The 23,772-nt window shown below is 32.4% G+C and overlaps 3 protein-coding genes across 6 annotated transcripts in view; 2 read left to right on the forward strand and 1 right to left on the reverse strand.

Moving 5' to 3' along the window:
- The first annotated feature begins 8,788 nt into the window (after window positions 1–8,788).
- On the forward strand, window positions 8,789–18,332 carry LOC147077846 (transmembrane protein 234 homolog). The gene is made up of 4 exons (XM_085960896.1): window positions 8,789–9,043; window positions 15,285–15,427; window positions 16,609–16,768; window positions 17,758–18,332. Exons 1-4 carry the CDS (start codon window positions 9,028–9,030, stop codon window positions 17,859–17,861), a joined length of 423 nt encoding a protein of 140 aa, XP_085817022.1. The 5' UTR covers window positions 8,789–9,027; the 3' UTR covers window positions 17,862–18,332.
- LOC147077847 (uncharacterized) lies at window positions 8,814–10,523 on the forward strand. The gene has a single exon (XM_085960895.1). The coding sequence runs from the start codon at window positions 9,124–9,126 to the stop codon at window positions 10,273–10,275; it is 1,152 nt and encodes a 383-aa protein (XP_085817021.1). The 5' UTR covers window positions 8,814–9,123; the 3' UTR covers window positions 10,276–10,523.
- A 2,087-nt stretch (window positions 18,333–20,419) lies between the features above and the next one.
- blo (bloated) overlaps window positions 20,420–23,772 on the reverse strand; it is a 167,574-nt gene continuing 164,221 nt past the window's right edge. For all 4 annotated transcript variants that reach the window (XM_085960894.1, XM_085960892.1, XM_085960893.1 and 1 more), the window contains 6 exons: window positions 23,600–23,743; window positions 22,735–23,489; window positions 22,238–22,353; window positions 21,841–21,946; window positions 21,327–21,536; window positions 20,420–20,971 (listed from right to left, as the gene is read on the reverse strand). In XM_085960894.1, the coding sequence (XP_085817020.1) occupies window positions 20,566–20,971; window positions 21,327–21,536; window positions 21,841–21,946; window positions 22,238–22,353; window positions 22,735–23,489; window positions 23,600–23,743 (1,737 nt within the window). In that variant the 3' untranslated portion in view covers window positions 20,420–20,565. The remainder of the gene's footprint in view (window positions 20,972–21,326; window positions 21,537–21,840; window positions 21,947–22,237; window positions 22,354–22,734; window positions 23,490–23,599; window positions 23,744–23,772) is intronic.

Here is a 23,772-nt window from a genome sequence, read left to right on the forward strand (position 1 = left end):
TCTATCATATTTAGTAGGTAGTAATACCTACTGAGATTAATCTTAAATCCACTACCACAGGGATGGCGAACCTATGGCACGCGAATGTAAGAAGAGAAAATAAATAACTATTTTATATAGGTATGTTACCTATATTTAAAAAAAATATAAAAATGTTTTACAAATAAATATAAACTTAAGTAGGTAATTCCATAAGTATATTTATTTGTAAAACTTTAGGTATATACCAAAACTATATAATATTAAAAAAATAATGATGCCATACGTATTTTCTCCAGTTTTTCATATTATGTTTACTAATCGAAGGACAAACAGAAACGACGAAATTCATCCATAAATGACAAATCGCATTCTATAAAAAATAGTAGGCAAATCCTTTTCAAGAATAATCATTACGTTTAATGTAAATATTCAATTGCAAAGGTCGGTCCTTAGGATCGGGCAATTAAAAATAAAAATATTCAATCGACAAACCTTATGAAATTAATTATCGGTAGTCATTCAATTATAATAACTGCTTGTTATTTTGCCTCAACATAATCTCTTAAAATGGAAAACTGTTTAGTGATGGAGAATATAATCTGAAAGAAGAGTGGTTTAAATGCTTCCACGATCTCTTTGAGAATTTTGAAAACATGGAAAAAAATATTCAAAGAATAAAAGACATGCCTTCGGGTAGAAATACGATGAAAGATGGAATATTAAAAACTATTTTTTGAGAAAACATTAATAAACTTTTTTTCCGTCATGATAAACTCCTTGGCAATAAAATTAATTAAAATTAAATGGATAAATTTTGGCAAGCGTACGTAAAAAGGTTCGCCATCCCTGCACTACCCCAACGTAAATTATTCAAGAAAGATGATTAAATTTGTCAATGTTGAAGTTATTTGTCTAAATATTAATGGTAAACCCCTGCGATAAAATTATAGTTTTTCAAAACATAATGTATTGTCATTGTTCATTTACTTTCTTAGGTTCAGCTGTTGCATCCATTGATGTTAAACGTAGAATTAAATATTCATAGGAATAAAAAGAAAAAATGGAAATGCAATAAGACTTTAATTCCACTAACAGTAAATTATTATAATATTCAATATAAATATTTAACATTTATTAGATATTTCCCCTTGTGGAATTTCCCACCCTTAAATACATAATGTCAAAATATATTATTCTGATGGCAGGTAGCCAAATTTATTAGTGCTGAATCTATAAAAAAAACATAAACTTGATTCTTCATCGACTAGGTAATTATTAAATTAATAGGTACCTAACTATTGTAAAAATTAAGAATATTTGTGAATAGGTACATAATAATTAGTATATAGAATAGCACTAAAAATATTAAGGTTTATAAGGATTATGACCACAATATTATGTATATTACCTTTTACTGTATAGAAACTAAGTGCAATATTTTTTACATGAGTTTAAGTAGTAAACATACATTAAAGAACTAATTTATTATTGTTTTTGTTACATAGCTGTAATAATTATTTATTGTCGAGAAATAAAATATAATGAAGAATTTTTGGAGTTCCATATTTTACTTCCTTACCAACCCATTTATTTTAAAATTATATATCGCACCGTGAGTGTAAAACCAAGGCATCTGCAAATTTTTCAATTTCAAGATTAAATGAAAAACAACTGAAAAAGTCGTGAACTTGATAATGTAAAAGTGAAGTAACTGAAAGAACTTGCAATATAATGTAGATATAAACCAAATATTATGGTTTATTTTTATAAACTCTATTTCTCCTAACAAAACGAAGACTTCAAACCCTAATGTATCCAAAATATATCTTTTGCAGATAGATGCCTTGGTTTTACACTCACGGTGCGATATGTACAGTAAGTCGTCACCTTTGTGAACTCGTACTTCCGCGATTTAAAAAAATATATATTTTGTGTCATTCTATGATTAGAACAATTATTACTCGATAAAGTTAGAATCATGGATCATCTAAAAAAAACCAGTACCAATGCAATCTACGATAATTACCAAGAAAAGAGGAATATTAATAGAAGAAATTGAAAAAAAACAACAAATTCCAGTAAGCCTTATGAAAGCTTTGAGTCTTTTTGAAGAAAAATGATGATAGTGTTGATACTCATACATTCATAGCAAGTCATGGATGGTTTCAAAAATTTAAAGAACTACACAGTATCAAAGAAACAGGTGAGGATACCAGTGCAGATACAGATACAGATACAGATACAGATACAGATACAGATACAGATACAGATACAGATACAGATACAGATACAGATACAGATACAGATACAGAGGGTGCTCGAATTTTATCAAGAGTAGCAAAAATGATGATTAGAAGAGGATTGTTTTCTTAAACGTATGTACTTATGTAGGTTCATTTTATTTTCACCTATCCTTTAAAACTACCTCATATTATTTTTAAAAATTGCACGATTTTAAGTTTTATTCGACTGCATATTTTTGACTTACACGAAAATCTTCAGAACGAATTAATCAATGTCAAATGTCGAGGACTTACTGTATATTTTGATCAGATGTGAATGGAATATTACATTTCAGTGGTGATATTAGATGGGAGAGCATGGTGCAGATGACAGAAAAGGACACTGATGGTTCTAATAATTATGACCGTTAGACCATGAGCATTTACAAACTACTTGTGGTGTGACATGTTACAGCTAATTTATGGTTGAGCATCCGATCAATGGTTATACCCGCAGGATAGATGATCATCACGCGTCTGAAATGTGCGCAGCTATGTTCTGCGAAAAATTTCAGCAAACATGAATCTATCTACTGTGGAGATCCTATCAAACTCTATCTAGACCAATCAAACAATAATAGAAAAGAATAATCTTAAATATTTAAAAAAAATCTAAAAATATGCTGGTAAAATAAAATTTTAGATAGGTATTTAGGTCCTAAGATCACATCCTAAATAGGCCTCTACAGCGTGGAGCTAACAGATTTTTGTTTAACGAGAAATGGATGTTAGCCACTTGCTCAACCTATTAGGTCCATACTCTGACTCATAACACATAACGAAAAATGTGTGAATTTTGTCAGAGACAGGATTTTAACCATTCACAATATTATAAGCTGACACGATACCGTTTATCCATCGTGGGCGACTAATACAGTAGAACAATAATTATCCGGATATCTTGTTGTTTTATTATTTTTTCGATTATCCAGATTAATCGTTATCCAGACCATCTTTTATTGTGTTAACTGTTAATTTGTGGTGGAAATGCATTGTATTATAAATTCAATTTAATAAAACGCAAATTTTTTATCGTATTCTTCCGGTTTTATTTAATATCTGGACAGGTTTCATTTGATCGTTTCGACCAGTAATGTTAGTAAGACATTAAATAAAAACGGAAGTACGATAAAAATTTGCATTTTATTATATTAAATTAATAATCCAGACTATTGTTAATACCTATTAGTCCGGTTAATTGAGCTTCTACTGTAGTCATGAACTTGATGAAAGTACAAATTATAGATATACTAATGCTGATGGATATTAATGGAATTTATTAACCTACGTATTTGGGAAAAAATATCTAGAAGTCCAAATTGGTTGGTCATTTGGGTTGATTTAGTCAAATTCAACAATATAACATTATACTTTTGAAAACACTTCTGAGAAAATATATTATAAGCAATAGAAAAAATCTTTTTGAAAAATGTAAGAAACCTGCATCTCTCGGGTACCTATCGCACCCACGTAAATAGTCCACTATGCTAAAAGAGTCATACTTAATTGTAACAAATTTTAACTATTGGCCTTTTAATACTAACTAAAGCGCTTCCTAAATTGAGCTACTATTTGGCGATCTCGATTTTACTGCGATGGCGATTTTCTCAGAAGTGTTTTCAAAATTATGTATGTTCAATAATTAGAATGCTATATTTTTAAATATTGTGAATTATTCATTGAATAAAAAAATAGTTAATTAAAAATTATTAGCAAGTGTTCAAGTAAAAAAAACAAAAAGTACAAAAAAAAAATCTTGGAGTGATCTGTGACATCGGTTAGTAATTAAAGTGATACCTACCTACTTTGATTTAAAATACAAAAGCCGATCGCCAAATAGTAGCTCAATTTAGAAAGCGCTTCAGTGAGTATTAAAAGGCCAATAGTTAAAATTTGTCATAATTAAGTATGACTCCTTCAGCATAGTAGTGGACTATGTGCATAGGCGCGATACCCGAGAGATGCAGGTTCGATTCCTGCAGGGTGTCTCACTTTTTTCAAAAAGGTTTTTTCTATTAGTTATAATAGGTATATTATAATCTCAGAAGTGTTTTCAAAATGATGTAGGTATGTTCAATAATTATTAGAATGTTACATTCGTAAACCTTGTGAAATATTCAATGAATAAATAAAATAGTTAGGTAATTAAAAAATAATATAAACATCAGGTCGTATGTAGGAAATAGCACATTACCGAGCTAACACTCGCCAAGTAAACACGTCCGACAAACCGCAGACTTGCCGCGTTACTCACACACGATAATCATACATACAACCAACGAAAAATTCAACAAACATACCAAGACAACCTAGCACTCCAACATACACACCAATCCGAATAATTCCTAGACCCCTGCAAGGACAATTGAAACCCCTCGACTCGAAACAACACCCAGCCGCTCAATACCGATACTGATCTCACTCTATCTAGATACACCGCTATTACAAACCAGACCAACGAGATATATATACCTTCACCAAAGGGATTGGACTCCTCCCACAGAGGGAGCACATAAATATCAGTGCGTACTCGTTTTGTGAGCCAAAGTTGTATCCTAATGAAATTAGGTACACTTTGCTGCAAATAGACCGTACTCAGACATAAAAACACCCCACTGAGTATTTTTTTTATCAATACTTCAGCTTACAACCAATTTATGATAAACGTATTTTCATTATAAAAAGTTCCCGCAATAAAAACTTTATTACGATTCAGGGTAAGAAAGAATAATGCAAATGGAAGTATTTTATTTTTAATAGCAATACAAAAAACACAATATTTTGAATAATTAAACACAAATCAATTAATAGCAAATGGGTAAATCTTGGAATAAAAAATATGATCTTGTTTTTACATATTGTTCATAATAATATATAAAATAACATAGTACGAGGGTGGGTCAATAAGTCCTTAGAAAAGCCGACAAGTGGCGCGACTAGTACTGTAAGCGGTTTGTTTTCATGCAGCGGCACTACCGATTCAGTATGCTGCGAAGTTTCAATCAGATTGGTCGGGTTGTTGTGTGTTTCTCGTACATTTAAAAAAAAAAATTGCTTGTGGAAAATGGAAAAATGGAAAATGGAGAAAATTGAGTTTAGAGCTGTTATTAAACATTTTAATATAAAAGGGTTAACAGCAAAGGAAATAAAAAATGAGTTGGATTTAGTTCACGGCATATCTGCTCCTTCACTTGCAACTATTTATAACTGGTTAAATGAATGTAAACGTGGTCGTACATCAACAAAGGATGAACCACGCTTAGGACGTCCTGTAGAGGTGACTACACCAGAAATGATCAATAAAATCCACGATATGGTGTTAAGTGACCGAAGATTAAAGTTGAGTGAGATAATTGAGGTTACAGGGATCTCAAAAGGTAGCGTCATTTCTATTTTACATGACAAATTGGGCATGAAAAATATTTCTGCAAGATGGGTGCCGCGTTTGCTCACAGTCGACAATAAACGCAATAGGGTGGTGGCCTCTAAAGCCCTGTTGTCGCTCATGCAACGCAATCCGGATGAATTTTTTCGTCGCTTTGTGACTGTAGATGAAACATGGATACACCACTATACTCCCGAGATGAAAGAACAGTCAAAGCAGTGGATTGCGAAGACAAACCATGTCCAAAGAAGGCGAAAACCGTAAAATCAGCTGGTAAGGTTATGGCTACTGTATTTTGGGATGCACGTGAAATTATTTTCGTTGACTATTTGGAAAAAGGAAAAACAATAACAGGGGATTATTATGCGTCTTTATTCGACCAGCTAAAAAACGAAATTGAAGAAAAACGGCCTCATTTAAACAGGAAAAAAATCCTCTTTCATCAGGACAATGCCCGTGTTCACACATGTTTACGATCAATGGCTAAAATTGAAGAATTGAAGTTCGAATTGGTCGACCACCCACCGTATTCGCCAGATTTAGCCCCCAGTGACTTTTTCCTTTTCCCAAACTTAAAAAAATGGCTAAGTGGACAACGTTTTTTTTCAAATGAAGAAGTCATCGATTGGACAAATGCTTATTTTGAGGACCTTCCGAAAACTTATTTTTCTGACGGTTTAAAAAAAATTGAGAAACGTCTAACCAAGTGTATTGAGCTCCAAGGAGATTATGTTGAGAAATAAAAAAAAAATACAAAAATAAAAACTGTTTTAATGCTTTTTTCTAAGGAATTATTGACCCACCCTCGTATTATTGTTTAGATAAAACTATTAAATACAAAACACAAATATGTTAAAGAAATTACACAGTTAATTACACACCAAAAAAGAAGTTTATTATAATATTACCTATTTACACATGTGTATTTTGAAAATATTTTATAAAATAAAAATATAACATGGTTCGTTTTTGACATATTGTTTATAAAATTACTTGTTAATATAAAGACAATTTGATTATATAGATAATTAAAATATTTTATCTATTTTGCATATTATATTATTATTCATACAAAAAAAACATTAAATAATTCATAACATTGCAAAATTGCTACATTATACTCCATTACATACCTACTTCATATAAATAATTTTTTTTGTTTTATCTATTCTTAAAAATATAATTAATTCTGAAATGAAATATAAATCTATGTAAATAATGAATGTCCACTAACAGTTTTTACTTTGAAAAACACATTGAATATTTTGGGTTCAAAATAATATTATGAGTACGGCCCTGGGCATTTTTCACACTATACAACCATTTTTGACGTTTATTGTAAAAGTTGTGAATTGTTATTGTAAAAGATCTTTTAGGAAAAACTATCAATGTATAACTTAATAGTATGCATATATTGTTCCGAAATGCTGTTACTCATTTAATGTATTCTTCCATTAATACACACTTTTTTTAGCCGAATAACGTAGAATAATACAACACTCATTTATCCGGCAGCCTCCATGTTGTTTTACGACACGAACTTGAAGCTAGCAGCTTCCAGTAATACCAACTGTCTTTCTCCGATTCGTAGTTTTTCGTACGTAAATGATGGCATGCTTCTCTCCAGTCTTCAATCTCTTTGACCTTCACCATTATTAAATAAATTAAAAAAAAAAAAAAGATTGCACAACCATCGCCCAAATTATGTAATATTACACAACATTTTCAAGATCGGACACGAGCGAACTAACTGTTACGCCGAATGTGCGAAATTGACTATTACATGAAATGGGCAAAATTTTGCCTAAATCATGAAAAATGCAAGCACGTTGCCTTATTCATGAATTAGACAAAATATCTGGCGAATGCGTGAATTCGGCAGTAATTTTTCTGCCTAGTTCATATATTGGACAAATTAGATAGTAGCGCTACGGTGGTATTTTTTGCAACTAAACTAAATGTGTCAAATGCTCATGCATTGGTCAAAATGTACGTATATTATCTATGGTCGAAATAGATGGTCGCGCTCCGGTGGTGTTTTTTGCAACTAATCAAACTAACCAAATGTGTCAAATGTCATTGATTATAATATAAAAATATACCAATCAATAACTACAATGACGTTCATATCCATTTACTATGCGCAAAAAAAATCTAGAACTATAATATTATGATAACGGAAGAATTTTATTGAAAGGTATTTTCGCGATTTGATTCGTGCTTGGGTATCAATCGTGCAATGGTAGATTGTATGTTTGTGATAGTTTGTTGACACTTGTTAGCTAACCTCAAAATGGACATTCAGTTGAATAATTCAGAATTACAAAACCTAACCTAACCTAATAGGTAATAATAATATTATATTATGTCCAATAATTATAACTAATAAAACCATCCGTATTCAATTTACTTTTTCTACTGTCATGTTGACAGTAAGAATGCCCTAATAGGTACCCTGGCGAACTCACGTACTCGGCAGAAAATTTACCTAATTCATGAATAAGGCAACAGGCTTGACTATTACATGAATTAGCCAAAATTTTGCCCATTTCATGTAATAGTCAATTTCGCACATTCGGCGTAACACATACTATTACGTCATCATCCATCGAAATTGTGAAAAAAACCATTTACCCATCACTAACAAACCACAGACAAAAGTATATTAGTCTATGCCACGCAGTGTTGCCAACCGTACTATAATTATAGTATTTGTACTGTAGTTTTCGGCTGCGTACTATGTACGATAAACAGGTATAGTACGCCCAAAATACTATAATTTTGAATAAAGGAAAAAATATGTAAAAAGTACTAAGATATTTCTGTTCGATAAATTGGTGCAAAGTACTATAATTTTGCAATATAAGAAGATTTGCAGAACTTGAAAAAAAAAATTGCTCGAAAAACGTAAAAAAACCCTTGACTATCCTTTAAAATGAAATTTATTGAAATCTGTAAGCATTTTAGATCGGAAGAGGTACCTAGGGAAGGTACCCGGAAGGGGTCTCGGAGTTTCTCAAATTCTCCGTTATTTTTTTCTGAGAAACAAAAAACCTATACATTTTCAACAGAAGATGGCAACTCGTACTATATTTTTTCCCCAAATACTATAATTTTGGAGGCTCTGTACTATAATTCCACTTTGAAAAGATGGCAACACTGATGCCACGACAATAATTTATTATTCTGCGCAAAGAACTGTCATTCTGTCTGTCAGTCGAGGTTTCGGGTCATGAGCTGTCAATATCGACTCTACGATAAATATAAGGTCAATTTTTAACCAATTAAACAATTTTTCGAATTTATTGAAAAATGTTATCGCAGTAGAACATATATAAACGACAAGTAAATAACTGGTGACTTCCGTTCACTACCGCCATGATTGACGCTATAGGTAAGATAAGTAAGCTTCTGAATCACCTTAGGGGCGTCATTGTTTACTTTAGTTACTGAGATTCATAATAATCTTCAACAATGGCTCGGATCGGCTCGTTTGTATTCTTGGATCTTGAAACTACGGGCCTACCGTATCAAGAGAAAAATCAGACAAAAATAACGGAGCTTGCTATGATTGCTGTCAATCGTGACCACATCCTGTCGTCGGAACTTGGATATTTGCCTCGCGTTTTGCAAAAGTTAGTGCTGTGCTTCTTTACCGCACGAGTGATAAGTGATATCGTAACTCGTATAACAGGATTATCGAACCATATCCTGCAAAACGAAAGAAAATTTGATAAAGACACTGTGGATACGATTAATGGATTTCTTGATCGGCAGCAAAAACCTGTCTGTTTTGTAGTCCACAATGGAAATCTCTTCGATTATCCAATATTGAGAGCTGAAATTGACGATTTAAAAATGAAACTAGGCGATGACGTTGTGTGCATTGATTCACTATCCATGTTTCGTCAGTTTAACAAGAAGAAATCGACCCCCAAAGAGAAATTCGGTAGATTATATATTAATCGCTTGGATTGGGAAGCGTTGGATAATCTAGAAAAAACGTTTGTCAATAATACAAAACCCGCAGAAGAATCACAGATAAATTCGGCGGACAATGATACAGAACAAGACATTACTACAGACGAATTAGATACCTGGGATGAGGAGTTATCATTTGACCTATCGCAAGAACAAATATTTCAGAACGATGATACTGTACAGATGAGCAATTCTTTAAGTGAAAATGTCCATTCGCAAAGTAACATAAATGTTGTCAACGGAATTAACCAGCAATTGGATTCGTTGCGTAGTTGTTTTATTCCACAGAAAAATTCAACTATAGAACCGCTATATGAACAGGAAAAAGCTTGCGTAAGCAATATGAAAAATGTTCCAGTAAAAAATGTGAAACAGAGCTTTAAACTCGGTGAATTGTATGAAAGGCTGTTGGGTAAAGCTCCGACGGGGGCCCACCACGCCGAAGGAGACTGTCTCATGCTGCTCGAGTGCTGTATGGTCGAACCGAAGAAATTTGTCGAATATTGTGACAGTAATAGCAAACCTTTCACATCCATGCCTCGAATGCAGCCGAGAGTGTTCACTACAGCTAAAGCGCCAATTGCAGCAAAAAAGAAACCACCCACTAAACCCACACGTGCTCATAAATTAAACCAAGCATTTTGATGTTCCATTGCAGAAAAAGTTTGGGAAACCCTGCCTTAGACATTGAACCACTTACAGATGTTGCATAGCCAAGTTGATCTAGTGCCAGTGACGAAAGGTGGAGGTAGGCTGTTAAGATTTGACATACATAGTGCACACTTTTTCAATCATACTTATATGTTTTTGTTGAATTAAGAATACATATTATTACAGATAGTGTTGGCTAGTTTTTTAATATTCATTAAGCCCTTCCCATATCAAACCATAATCGATATAAAAAATAATAATAAGTTAAAAAGGGGTTTAAATGAATTTTAAAAACTAACAAACACTATCTACACATTGTAGCTTAGTTCAATGAAAGCAAATATGTTTGACTGACAAAGTTTAGTATGCACAATTTATGTCAGATCTTAACAGCATACCTCTCCTCTACCCATTGTTAATGTCTTATGGCTAGCTTCTGCCTATCTATGCCATGAGCTGGAGTATGGCATGTTTTTCATTGCCCAGAATATAGCTGAAGTATGCAGCCTTTCTGCATTTGATATCTTACCTTGACTTATTGGCTCGTCTTAAAACCTCCTCATTGGTAATTTTGGTGATTTGCTTATGAAATCCTCTTGAGGACTCAAAATACATATATGCTACCTAAATATAATTTTTGGCCTTGATCTCATATAACACAATTGCGTTAATGAAGATTTTGGGTAACATGGAAGTCGTACTACAGTCATACTTGTCTCTTCCCAATGTGCAATAGAATATTTCTGTTGAAGGGCCAATGTCATTTTACTATAATCTAGACGCCAAAGGAACAGAATGTCTTGTGTTACCCAAAAGCTTACATAACTCATTGGTTTTATAAGTATGATTCGTAAATGAAAAAATAGTTTAGTCATTTCATTTAAATATATCGCACAATTCTCACGGTCTCATACTTTATAAGCATTTTCTATTAAGTTTTATTGTAATCTTAAAATAAATCTTAGATTTTAAAATTTATTTCTGTATAGTTAAGATAAATTGAATATATTTATCAGAATGTAATCTTATCTTATATACGTATACTTATACATAGTTTTAATACAATAATGTTTTTGCTTGGTCTACAAGTCTACATGATTTTTACTTTTTGACAATATTTTTGTTAAACTAACGTAACACAATGTGTCCGCTTGGTAAGTTATGGGTCTCGGATTCGAATCCCAGATATGGATATCCACCTTAATAGGTTGAGTAAGTGGCTAACATCTATTTTTCATTAAAAAAAATGTTACGAAACCTCTTCGTGAGGTGGCCAAAATCCACATCGGAACATATCTCTTAGCTATCTAAGTAAAATAAATTATCCAAATGGATGCAGCATAATTTAATTATGGTTAATTAATATAAAGTAGTATCAATGATAAAAAGCACACACCGGTATATTCTGTCTTAATTTTTTTCTCATAATATTGTATAAAAAGGCAACAGAATATACCAGTGATATGAGTCTTTTAACATTATAATAATATGCAGTAATTCAATAATTTGTAATTTTGTTTTATTTTAATTTTTGTACTATGAATTTACATTATTTATAAGAATTTTATTAAATCGCTGTATACTCATATTTTTCTGCAAGCAAATTGAAATGTAATTTTCTTTTTATATAGGTAAGAATTATTTTTTGTACTGATTTTCAAAAAAATTTGCTCATATAGCTCTGACTGAGTAAAATTGATTAACATTTGTGTATCACATTAAGCGACAACTTTTATCAATTTACAGAATGTGTGCTATTTAAGGGGGCACATGTCGTGAATGAAGAATTTGAGGTATATATGAAATATTTACCCTTTCTTTAAAGCTGAATAATGTGCCCTTAAAAATCAACTTTCATTATCATGTAGAATATAATATTATTATTGTTAATACGTACCCTAAAAGAGTATTATGTATTGTAAATGTTGTCATTTTAAAATTGAATGTAAAGCCATATTTAGTGGATATAGTACGTTTTTAAATTATGCTTTTGTTAATACATACACATTTTTTACCTTTTACTTGTTTTTAATAAAAACTTAACGTATAGTAGGCGTATAATATTGTGTCGTGGGTCTCAGGTTGGAATCCTGGGTCTGACAAGTACACATATTGTTTTTCAATTTGTGTATGAGTTAGAGTATGGACCTAATAGGTTGAGTGGCTGACATTCACTTCTCGTAAAAACAAAATCTGTCAATACAAACCTCCACTCTGTGGAGGCCCATATGATCCTATTAGGATCGGACATGGTTGAAAGAAGGTATATTCAGCAAACTTTCTATAAGGGCCAAAGCACACTGGGAGTCATTATAAATTCATATTTAAGCATTTTTTGAAAGCAATTTTGCTTATGATTTTGACAAATAACAGGCACTTACTACGAATGTAAATTTTTTCTTCAAGTTTCAAGTTGTTTTTGTGTTGAATTTTTACATTATATTTACATTTTATATTGTAAGTAATTATGATTATTGAATGCATTTTTTTTATATAACACAGCAACACTAATTTTGAATAAAATTTAACGAATTTTCTAAAACCAATGTTTTATTTATTTATAACACAAGAAACCTTATCTTGGAACCTTCAAACCTGCAGATATTTTTTATCATCAACTGATATATCGATCCAGTTATTTGTGTTTGTAATATTTTTGAAGTTATACTTCTTTTGGCGCATTTGGGAAAACAGATCAGAGTGTATTTTTGGCGTGTGATGCGATGTGCGATGCAACACATAATTTATTATTATGATTATATTCAATTCGGTCTCAGGGGTACATGCGCATAGTGTCATTTAGTTAGTCGTTCAATACAACCAAGTAAACAGCACGTGTTGTAAACAGAACTAATATTATGTTATAATAAATATATATGTTTATAAACAAATTTCTGGAGACTAACATTCTACACTTTTAATTTATATTCATAAAACTTTATTTATATTGGAGTGTATATTTATTTTTCATTGTAAAGATTGTGTATCAAGATTTGAGGCTATATTTATGTAAGTATTATTTATTAGTAAAATTATATATCAATAAATAAATAAATTTTGTGAATGTTGAGTTGGTAAATAGTTCAAAAAATATATTAAAATTTGATTTTTTATTAATTCATCATGGGTACTTCTGAATTGATTATAACCGCTGTATGGCAAAGATGAGTTTTGGTCCAATACAATAATTAAATTACATTTATTATTACAATTATGTGCTATATGAGACAAATGAATCGCGTACGTTTTCATCAACCTAATCCACCGTAATATTAATAGACTCAGGTAATGGCTTATTTTGTTTTGTTATACTGAAGAAGTATAACTTCTAACGCACGAACATAAGTACACACGCCGATTTTTTTAAAATAATATCCACTTTGGGATCCTACTTATATGACGTCACCCCCTAAGGAGGGAGGAATCCGATATAATGTGATGATTATGGGCTCACGTAGAAAACGTGACACACAAAATCAATAAAATAAAAAATAATTTTTGTCTGAGAATAAAAATTAATTACGAGAAAAACTGAAATCATTGAAAAAATTGATTTTTTGATGAATGTGTGGGGAGTTCTAAAATGTGACATAATTTTATTAATTACAAAATATGGGATAGAACTAAATTATATTGAAGAAAACCTTCTTGTATAAAGATGGAGCCTGAACACATTGCAATGACAAATGAACAAAAAAATAACTAATAAGAGCACTACTAATTTTTATACAAACTCAAATCATTAAGTAGGTAGGTACTTGTATATTTTTTTGCACACAAAAATAACACTGACGTCAAACTGGAATTTACTAGTTAGTATTAGTATTTAGTGATTTTTATAGTAAAACTACCAGAAAGCTTCTTGAAGAAGATTCAAAATCTTTGGATAGAACTGTTCATCCCACTCAAATTGATGAAGACCTTCTTTGGTGATTATGGAGACCATGAGCTCAATTTCTGGCATATTTCTATCCTTACCTCTGATGACAACTACGGTCTGAGATTTCAGCATTTTCGTAAGGATAGATGTTGAATGGCTGAATCAACAGTTAAATGTTTTTAATGTTTAGTAAAAGTAAACATAGATATTGGGAGCGTAATGCAGAGTTGTGGACGTTATGCAGCCGTTATAACAAGAAAAACACGTTGCATGTTCTTTCTCTCTTCCACTTAGGCATAATCAGAATAATATGTTTTTCTTACTGAATTTAGATCGTCGAAATCAGCCTTTTAAAGTTAGGCGCGTATCTTAAGGACTTTCGCGCCTAAGTATGGTTCTGCATCGGACTCTGGGTGTTCTGATTTTACAACGTTTTTATTAGGTCGTATTCTTATTTGTCCGGCGGTTGTTTATCCGGTACAAATCTTGCAATCGATTTTTAACTAACTTCCCGACTAGCTAGACATTAGAAACTTTTAGAATATATCAGAACACGATGCCAATGCATTTTTTTAATACTTTTAGCCATCTTTAAGTAGAATTGAGCTCATTTTCAGTTAATTCTGTTTTGTATGAAAAGTTATTTCGGAAGAAATCCATAATCCAATCCACTATTATTGGTTGCTAGGGGGGTCCTAGCAACTAAATTGTTAATATATACGTGCGTTACTATGGAAAACATTTCAGTACCTATTCTATATTAGTTTGTTTGTTTGTTTTTTATTTACTTCATATCAAGTACAAGTTTGAGCATATTGAGCATAATAATTCAATTATATATACGTGCGTTACTATGGAAATCAATATGAATGTCAAAATGACATTTCAGTATTCTATGATCGTTTCAGCTAGTCAAGTCAAGTTTATATGATTCAACAGAAAATTTAAAAACGTTGTGTATAAAAAGTTCTTTTTATCTTGTAATAATTTCTTAATTTGTTACTTACTTTAAAATATTGCTCATATAGGGAAAGCGTTCAACATAAATAAAAACTAATTTTAAAACCTGAGTCATATTATATTGTTTTATCAGCGCAATACATGGGATTTCTTTTTTTTTCAGCTGGCCTGGTTCTAGTAGCAGTATTATGGGGATGCACAAACCCATTTGTAAAGCTTGCGTCTAATGATATTAAAAGAATTGAAGAAAAGTCAAAGGTTCTAAAGTTCTTTAAGGAATTTTATTATTTGATCAAAAATTGGAGGGTTCGTAGTTGACAGATTTTTAAATTTAAATAATACCACAAGTTTTATCGTAGTGAATGTATTGTTTTCGGTTTTATTTTCCAACATAATTCAATCTATGAGGAATTTCTGATGTAATCTGAAGCATCAAAATTTTCTGATTAAGATGGACAGGGTGTGTCCAATGAATGGATTCAGATCGACGAGACCTTAAATTGGCGCAAAACCGTCTGTTCAGAGAAGTGTTAACTTGGGCTATTGCACCATAAATAATGACAATGAAGATATTTTTAACCTATGAAAAAGGTTTAAACAAATAATACTTTATACAAATTTAATTATTGGGTGATAATTTTAAGAGAATATCAATATTAAATAGTACCTATCCCAAATAATTATTCTTCTTAGATTTCAGAATTAAGTATAAATTCAATTAGTAGTACGCTCAAATCCAGCGCCTATTATTTAATCCTGAACAAATGGCTAACAACCATTCCCTGTTGAAAATATCTATTTAGTTAATGTTTATTCTGCGTGGTCTGCTTTGAAGTAAAAATAGTAATTAACATGGTGTTAATTGTCTATTCTCGGTGGAAAGACTTTTGTATTCATTAAAATAAAACACAACATTATGTAGTACTTATTCCACATAGTTTATCATCAGTATCGGATTTGTCTGCTTTAATTGACAACTTCACATGATAATAATTAAACTATATGGAATACATACTACATATTGCGTTTGTGACATCACCTATCGGAGGTCAGCCACCATCAGAGTAATCTTTGCTTCGTCGTCTGCTACCCAGAACTGTTCAGTGGAGTCGCATTCATACCAATCATGGAGGTTCTTGAGTCACTAAATGGGGTGTCGTTCTTTGCTACGTATTTGTGATTGATAAAATCAGAATTATAAAAGTTTTATTCTAGCAAATGTAGAAACCAGAAAATTATCCTGCTTGAATACAAAAAGAAACGCATATTGTTTTTCAATGTATATTTTTTCAATGTATCAATCTATGAGTTGGCAAAATGGCTAAAAACTAATCCTCATAAAAAGTCTTATTATAACAATCACTATAATATGGCAGGCCATATGCTCCTCTTAGGAGTGAATATGGTGATATACTTTTACCTTTTTTTGAATATGCAGCTTATAATATAATTTGAAATGAATATTTAAAATAGTTCTTTTCTTTTAGTATATGCTGCCATTTTTACTGAACCAAGTGGGCTCCGTGGCGTACATGTTTGTACTGCAAAGTTCAGACCTGTCATTTGTGGTGCCAATTGTGAACTCTCTTACTTTTGTATTCACTGCGTTGACTGGTTGGATCATTGGCGAAGATAAACCAAGCAGAGGTAACCTTATGCCAGTATTTTTCAACCATTCTACTAAAACTGCACACTTTATTCCCATGGAACACCATGCATTGACATAATAATAATTAGACATGATGCTCCTTATAATCAAAATGCAACCCCCACCAGTTGAGTGTTACACGTCGTGGGAACGAAGCAATCATTGGTGATGTTCAAAACACGAGAGTGATCAGTTAGCTGAACAATCCTAAACTAATACTTAACGTGTAGATGTACTGTCATACATATCTATCTTTCGAAACAATCATACATTGGTTTATTCATAGGATATTTGTTATGAAAACAATTGCTTTGAAAACTTTTGTGTGAAAATTTTTTCACTCGTGTACCTCTTAAGCTTTTCTATGCCTCAAGAAATTACTATGGCACTATCTGACTGGCCGCAGATTTTTAACGACACACATTGAATGTTGAGCGAAGCTTTTACTAAAATCGATTATACCGATAATTTGTGGCTTAGTATTTCATAATTATTCAAAAAGATGTCATTGTGTGTTTAATTTTTTAGATTATTCAAATCAATCGACAGTGGCTAATAATTTTAGCTCAAACTCGAACGAGATAACTCACGAAATTTGTATGTGCGGCCTGTCGATCACGGCCTCATATAGCCACCATTGAGCATACCAGTGGGTCTATTCTATACTTATCGAACACTAAATTGATAAATAGTATCAAACTTAGGGTAGGTTTGTATCAAAATATTAGCACTTATTGTAACAATTACACGAAGCCGGTTTTTATTGTTGCAATAAGTGCGATATTTTAACAGCAGCAAGATAGGTGCCGTTAAAATATAGCACTTATTGCAACAATAAAAACCGGCTTCGTGTAATTGCTACAATAAGTGCTAATATTTTGATACAAACCTACCCTAAGTTTGATAATATTTTTCACTTTATCACTTTAGCGGTCGATAAGCATAGAATAGACCCACAGAAAGATTTCATGATTTTGTTCAATTTTAGATACAATGCTGGGTATGATTCTCGTTTTGATGGGAACAACTATATGCTGGATCGACAAAACTCATATGCTGCGTAGTGAAACTGATCCCAAGTCAGAACTGTGAACTATATATTACCGCTAATGTAAACGGAAAGACTCATCATTTACTGAAAAAAGTACCTATTTTCGGTATGCTTTAGTTGATATGAGTGTATTTCAATTTATTTCAGTTAACATAATAAAGGGGGGGGGGGGGGGGCACACCATGATATCAATCATGATCACGAACAGATCAATATTGCTATTTGATCATTTCAAAAAAATGACGGCTATAATATAGATGAAGTCTCATGAAGACACTGTGCCGCTTGTATCTCATTCGTTCACAGTCTTCCTATTGATGTGGATCAATGTTCCTTCTAATTTTATATTGCATTGAAAAGAATTGGATGTGGACTATAATTTTTTTTGTATGGTATTATATTAATATACTGAAAAAATAACATATTAGATATATTGGTTGGTTTTTAACCTTTTTACTGCTGGTAGGTGTATGTATGGCGGTACCTTGGTACTACGCTGCGAATTTTATTGCAAAAATAAAAAAATAAAATCAATTTACGTTTCAATTGGTAAAAATGAATTCTGTTTCAATTATGAGTATGTGACAACATTCCCAATATATGTCGTTGTGTGTTCAACATATTTGTATGCTTAAAATAATTGATTAACCCCCCCCCCCATTTACCCCCCGTTTCCTGTTTAAAGCGGGACGTCCAAAGACAGTCTTACTTCTACTTCTTACACTGTCTTCCTTCAGAAAAGTTCGCATCTTAAGACGTCATTGGCAGCCATCCGGCAATTGTATTTATGTTAATTTAACCATATGTGACTACCAATTTATTACATGTGCTCTTTTAAAAGTTGATGTCACACGATTTTGCATATTGTCATATTGGGTGACACAATCTTTTACTTTCTGTCATCTAAATTACATCACATTCTTTTAACCCCCCTCCACATTCATTAAAAAGTAAAATCTGTTAGCACGGAATACTTTATTTACAGAACAGTATGAGTTTATATATTGTTGATTTTGTGACATGACATTTTATTGTACTGTTTGTCACTGAGTGTTGTGTTATATCAGACTTCCTCCTCCCAATTTTCCAGTCACGCTGACCATCGACGATGCGTAGCTGCTCGGTGCTGACTGTCAGGCCAGACTCACTGCAACGCTCATTGGCAGAGAAGGTGCGTACGGTTGCGTATGGTCGGCGCCGATACTATTTAGCGCTGAACAATCAGTTTTGTTAAGAAACCCTAGATTGTGATAATACATAATATTTGCCGATCAGCGTCGACGCCACTCTGAAGTGACTGGAAAATCAGCCTTAGGCGCTTAGACTGACTGTAACAAAATAAATTCATGGAGCAACATTTAGTAAAACTATCAATTTTAGTGTTAAAAATATTTATTCCTTAAAATAAAAATGTTACATTTGAATGCGTGTAAAGCGAAATATTTACAATTCAAAGGATATATAAAAATATCTCATACGTAGCACCATTAGATAAAAAGCTCATTCTCTTAATATTCATTAAAATCAGTTAATTACGAGTAGATTATGGCAAAAACAATTCATGACCTAATTAAATATTTCATATTTTAGTTTTAAAATTAGCAAACCTTACATTAATAATTTAAAATTAAAGAAAATATATTTTATTGTCAATAATTTTAATATTAACACTTAATATTGTGTATATTTAAAATTCAAATTTGAAATACAAAGTTTTAAATGAAATCAATATTTTATTCCTCAATATGGGATTTATTGGAAAAATAATAATGACTACTCATGTCATTATTAAGGAAGTCTTCATCAAGAAGATTTTGTTGAATGCAAGTCGTATAATAAAATATTTTATATTATAATGGTAAAAATACACTACTTGCGTTGTCTTAAAATTATACAAATTAATTTGAAGGTTTATATAAAAAATAATGGTAGAAAAGATTTTATTTATTATAAGACAAACATGACATAAAATTGTTTTAAAAGATGTAATTTTGATTATATTATTAATTTATTGTAATTAAAATATGTTGTAGCAACAAAAATATAAAAGATTCTGCGATAAAATTGAAAGCTTGGAATGTTCATGTTGGAATTTCATTTCGATAACATTATTATAAACCTATCCTAAGAAATTGACACAGACTTAAAATTTTAATGGTTAACTATAGATTAATAATTATGTATAATAAAAATTATAACATTGTTTCGTTGCACGAAAAAAGTAGTAGTAATATGAAATTAACAATTTACAGCTAAGCAGAATTAATTTTTAATCCTAACCGTAAGTATTATAACAAATAATTAGTGCCATCTTGGTATAGCAGTCTACATTATTATGCTCCGTGATGTTCTATTTTAAATGAATAGAAGAAAAAAATGGTAAGTAAATAAATATAATGGTTCCAACCAATAAACAGAAGATATTTGGTTCATTAAGTTTATCGGAGTTTATTATTAAAATCATGATTTAATCGGTCGTTTATTTAAATAGTATCTCTCAATAACATGGCAATGTATTTTTTTTATCGGTAAAATTACCGCATATTTTCTTGCCATATTCAGTTTGCAGTAGGTACATATATCATTAATAACAATAATAATTGAATAAATCTCACGTCCACACCGCGCCGACTACTATTTCTACATTTCTGTATTTTAAACTATTTACTCTATGGCCATTTGTTTTTGTTAAATACTTATTATTTGCCATAGAAGAATGAAACTATTTATTGTTTCGTTCATATATTAATATATCCTGTTTGTGCTCTCTGTCTTCTTGCTCTTCTTGGTGATTTTAAACCATCCAGCCGATTTGTTGGGGTCTTTAGGCATAGAGATGGACCTGGAAAGTCGTTCTCTCTCGACGGAACTCCTCTTCGTGCCTTTGTTTGGCAAGTCTGCGCTCAGAACCTCAGTGGATTGGCTCTTTTTGTAGGGTCTGCTTTCTCTCAAGTCGTTTCTGCTACTCCTTGTGGCGATTTTCTCATCTAAATGTTCTCTGCTGCTTCCTCGGGTTTTGGATTCTGACTTCTTGTACAAGGTTCCATTGGAGTTGGTCATTATTCTTCCGTTCCCGTTGGGGCGTCTCGTTAGTGTTGAATTTCCGTTTCGGTTCTGTATTGATCTCTCTTCGCTGGAGCGAGCATCGTACCTGAAATGAATAAAAATTATTATAAAGATGTTGAAGATAATCTTTTACCTATAAAAACAGAGCCTAAAAAGGGCTACTGCGCTTTTATTCCATTGTACCCACCGGGAGTGGAATATATTACACTGGGATTATTGAGTTACTCTAGGAAATTGGATTTTAGTTACTATGAATCAGTAATTGAATTTTTAAACATTTTGATAATTAATAGGAAGTGCAAAAAGGAAGAGATTTTAAGAATTTCTCATAAAAGGGACACAATATGAATACAATTAGGTTATCAACAACTAGGTACAATATTCTTAGAGGTTTGTGTCATAGGACTGCCATATTATTAATACAGTGTATGTGATAATACCTCGGTGGTTGAGGAGCCAAATTTTTGGTAGAAGCGGATTTGCTTTTACCGAAGACAAAACTGGACTCTTTCTTTGGTGGCTGCACATTTTTAGGTGGCGGCGGTTTCTCTTGTCTCTTTGCCGTTCCTGATGCTTGGCTCTGAGAGTAGTTTATGTCGAAACCTTCCCGGTAGTGCCTGGGCTTCCATGGAGCCAACACAGAGAATGACCTAGGAAAGATATTAAGTAAGAAAAGATCAAAACATGACCAAAATGTATTTATATTATGCATCATGTCAAAGTTAAGCTGTCAAGTCAAGACCAACACAATTGCAGTTGCTATAGGGCAGGATATCTGATTTAGAAATTTAGCTATATTCATCTAAGGAATAAATTTATGATGAATAATAGATGTTATCATTCTGATAGAATAGTTACATTTATTTAAGTAAGTATAACATTTTGTTAATTTACGGTTTGGATAATGAATAAATTATTTGAAATAGATTTATTAATAATACTGAGCTACCGTACCTGGACACTGTCTTAGATTGTGGCTGAAGATGTGACGAGTTGATTGAAGAAACATCGTCCCGGGACTTACCTCGGGAAACTCGACCGCGGCCCGGAATATCACCAACTGTAAAAAGAATGATTCTCATAATATTTCGTTCAGTATTTTCTATCATTAAAACATGACGCAAACAACAAAGTCGTTCCACTTTTACATAGACCACCGAACAATGCATATAATTCACAGTTGTGTCTTCAAGCTGAGTATCACATCAAACAGTCTTGAATAATTCTTATTATTTTACATGCACAAAAAACATGATATTATCGCTAACGCCAAGACTTATTTAGTATAACAATATTATGTTATGTTACTGATATGTAATATATAGTGAAGCAAGAGAAAATAATCGTTTACCAGTGGCAGCGTGTAAGTAGACGACACTCTTCTGGGAATTATGACTGGAGTCACCTTCTGTGCTGCTCTCTGCGGGACTAGCTGCCCCCGCCGGCGGAACTCTGCGCCGTCTTGTTCTAGAATTCACAATTACATATTTACAAAATATATCAATTATTTTTATATTATTTTATTTTTTATAATATATTATTTTTTTATTTTTATCAACCATTGTGCAAATGTAATATAAAAATACTAATAATTATATAACCTTCCTTTTCTCTTTGGTCAGTCATACAAGATGCATACCACCTAACTAAATTTGTCTATGTTCCCATTCCACTATAGAGTGTGACTTCAATATTTTGGCTGACATACCAGAGCACTGCATGCATATGATTATACTTGAAAAAGCAGGGAGGAATTTTTGTTCCTGTTATGGCTTTGATGACATATTATTGATCAAAATATAGAAGTTGCCCTGTACATGTATGAACTGAAAAACAGTTTGGTCTCACCTCAATTCATTTCTGCTGCCTGTAAGTTCCTGCCGACTGGACCTCAGATCTTGTCGGCTATGTTGTAATTCGGAAGAACTGATCCTTGAATCATCCCCTCTAGAATCAGCCCTACTGCTTTCGTGACTGTATCCATTTCTGGTCAAAGTACTTTTGGTCACTTTGGGATTGCTGTAACTCCGTGACCTCCTTTTGTCTTTCATGGGGCTCATCGGAGGTTTCTTCAGCGATGTTTTCGCATCTTCTTTATATTCTCTGTCATTAGCTGAACTTTCCCTTCGGGCGCTCTCTTCAAATTGGCTTTCGGTTTCTGAATTGCTGTGAATTTCTGATATATTATGCAGATCTCGTCCGTTTCCATTATATTTCTCTTTATTGTAGCTGTTTGCTAGGAGGTTCTGCCTTGAATCCAAACCCTGTGAACTCTTCTCTAGATTAGTCAATGAAGAACTTCTATGTTTTGGTTCAGTTTTATCTGTTCTATCCAACCCATGGACAGAACTGGATAGTGTTTTATTCGATCTGTTCAGAGTTCCAGATCTGTTATCGTTGCCCCTCGAGTCTTGCATGATTGTGGAGCGGCTTTTTATGGTGGACTTGTGTTTGGAGACACTTCCGTGGGCCGACTCGAGGTCCGTGTCTCCGAAGAAGCGTAAATTTTTCTCGCGTGGCGGCTTGGCGCCTAATTGGGCGTGTCGTTTTGGAGTCATACTTGACTCCTCTTCGGTCGTCGTCAGTACACTCTCTTTCTCGATCTGGAAAATAGATGTTCATTGATATAATAACAATTACGAAATATAAGATACTCATTACCAAATAATAATAAATTGAAGATTTTCACATGACGAGGGCATGTGTGATGTACCTTGGGGTTTTTGGTCTTTTTCTTGGAGAGCCTGTCGAGGGATTTGAACCAGCTCCCCGTTGTCGGAGTCTGTTGGTCTTTCCGAAGAGTAGCGGGCGAAGGACTAGGAGTTGCTAATCGTCGACGCTGACTGTAATCGAAGTCCTTTTGGAAAAATAAATAAATAAAATTTA

The sequence above is a fragment of the Rhyacophila brunnea genome, unplaced genomic scaffold, assembly GCF_057557595.1.
Source record: "Rhyacophila brunnea isolate RB1 unplaced genomic scaffold, BYU_Rbru_1.0 scaffold_12, whole genome shotgun sequence".
Classification (NCBI taxonomy): Eukaryota; Metazoa; Arthropoda; class Insecta; order Trichoptera; family Rhyacophilidae; genus Rhyacophila; species Rhyacophila brunnea.

Coding starts and splice junctions, on each gene's coding strand:
- LOC147077847 (XM_085960895.1), top strand. CDS start 9,124: ATGGCTCGGATCGGCTCGTTTGTATTCTTGGATCTTGAAACTACGGGC.
- LOC147077846 (XM_085960896.1), top strand. Junction 15,428..16,608: donor ATTTGATCAAAAATTGGAGG/GTTCGTAGTTGA, acceptor CTTTTCTTTTAG/TATATGCTGCCATTTTTACT. Junction 16,769..17,757: donor CGAAGATAAACCAAGCAGAG/GTAACCTTATGC, acceptor GTTCAATTTTAG/ATACAATGCTGGGTATGATT.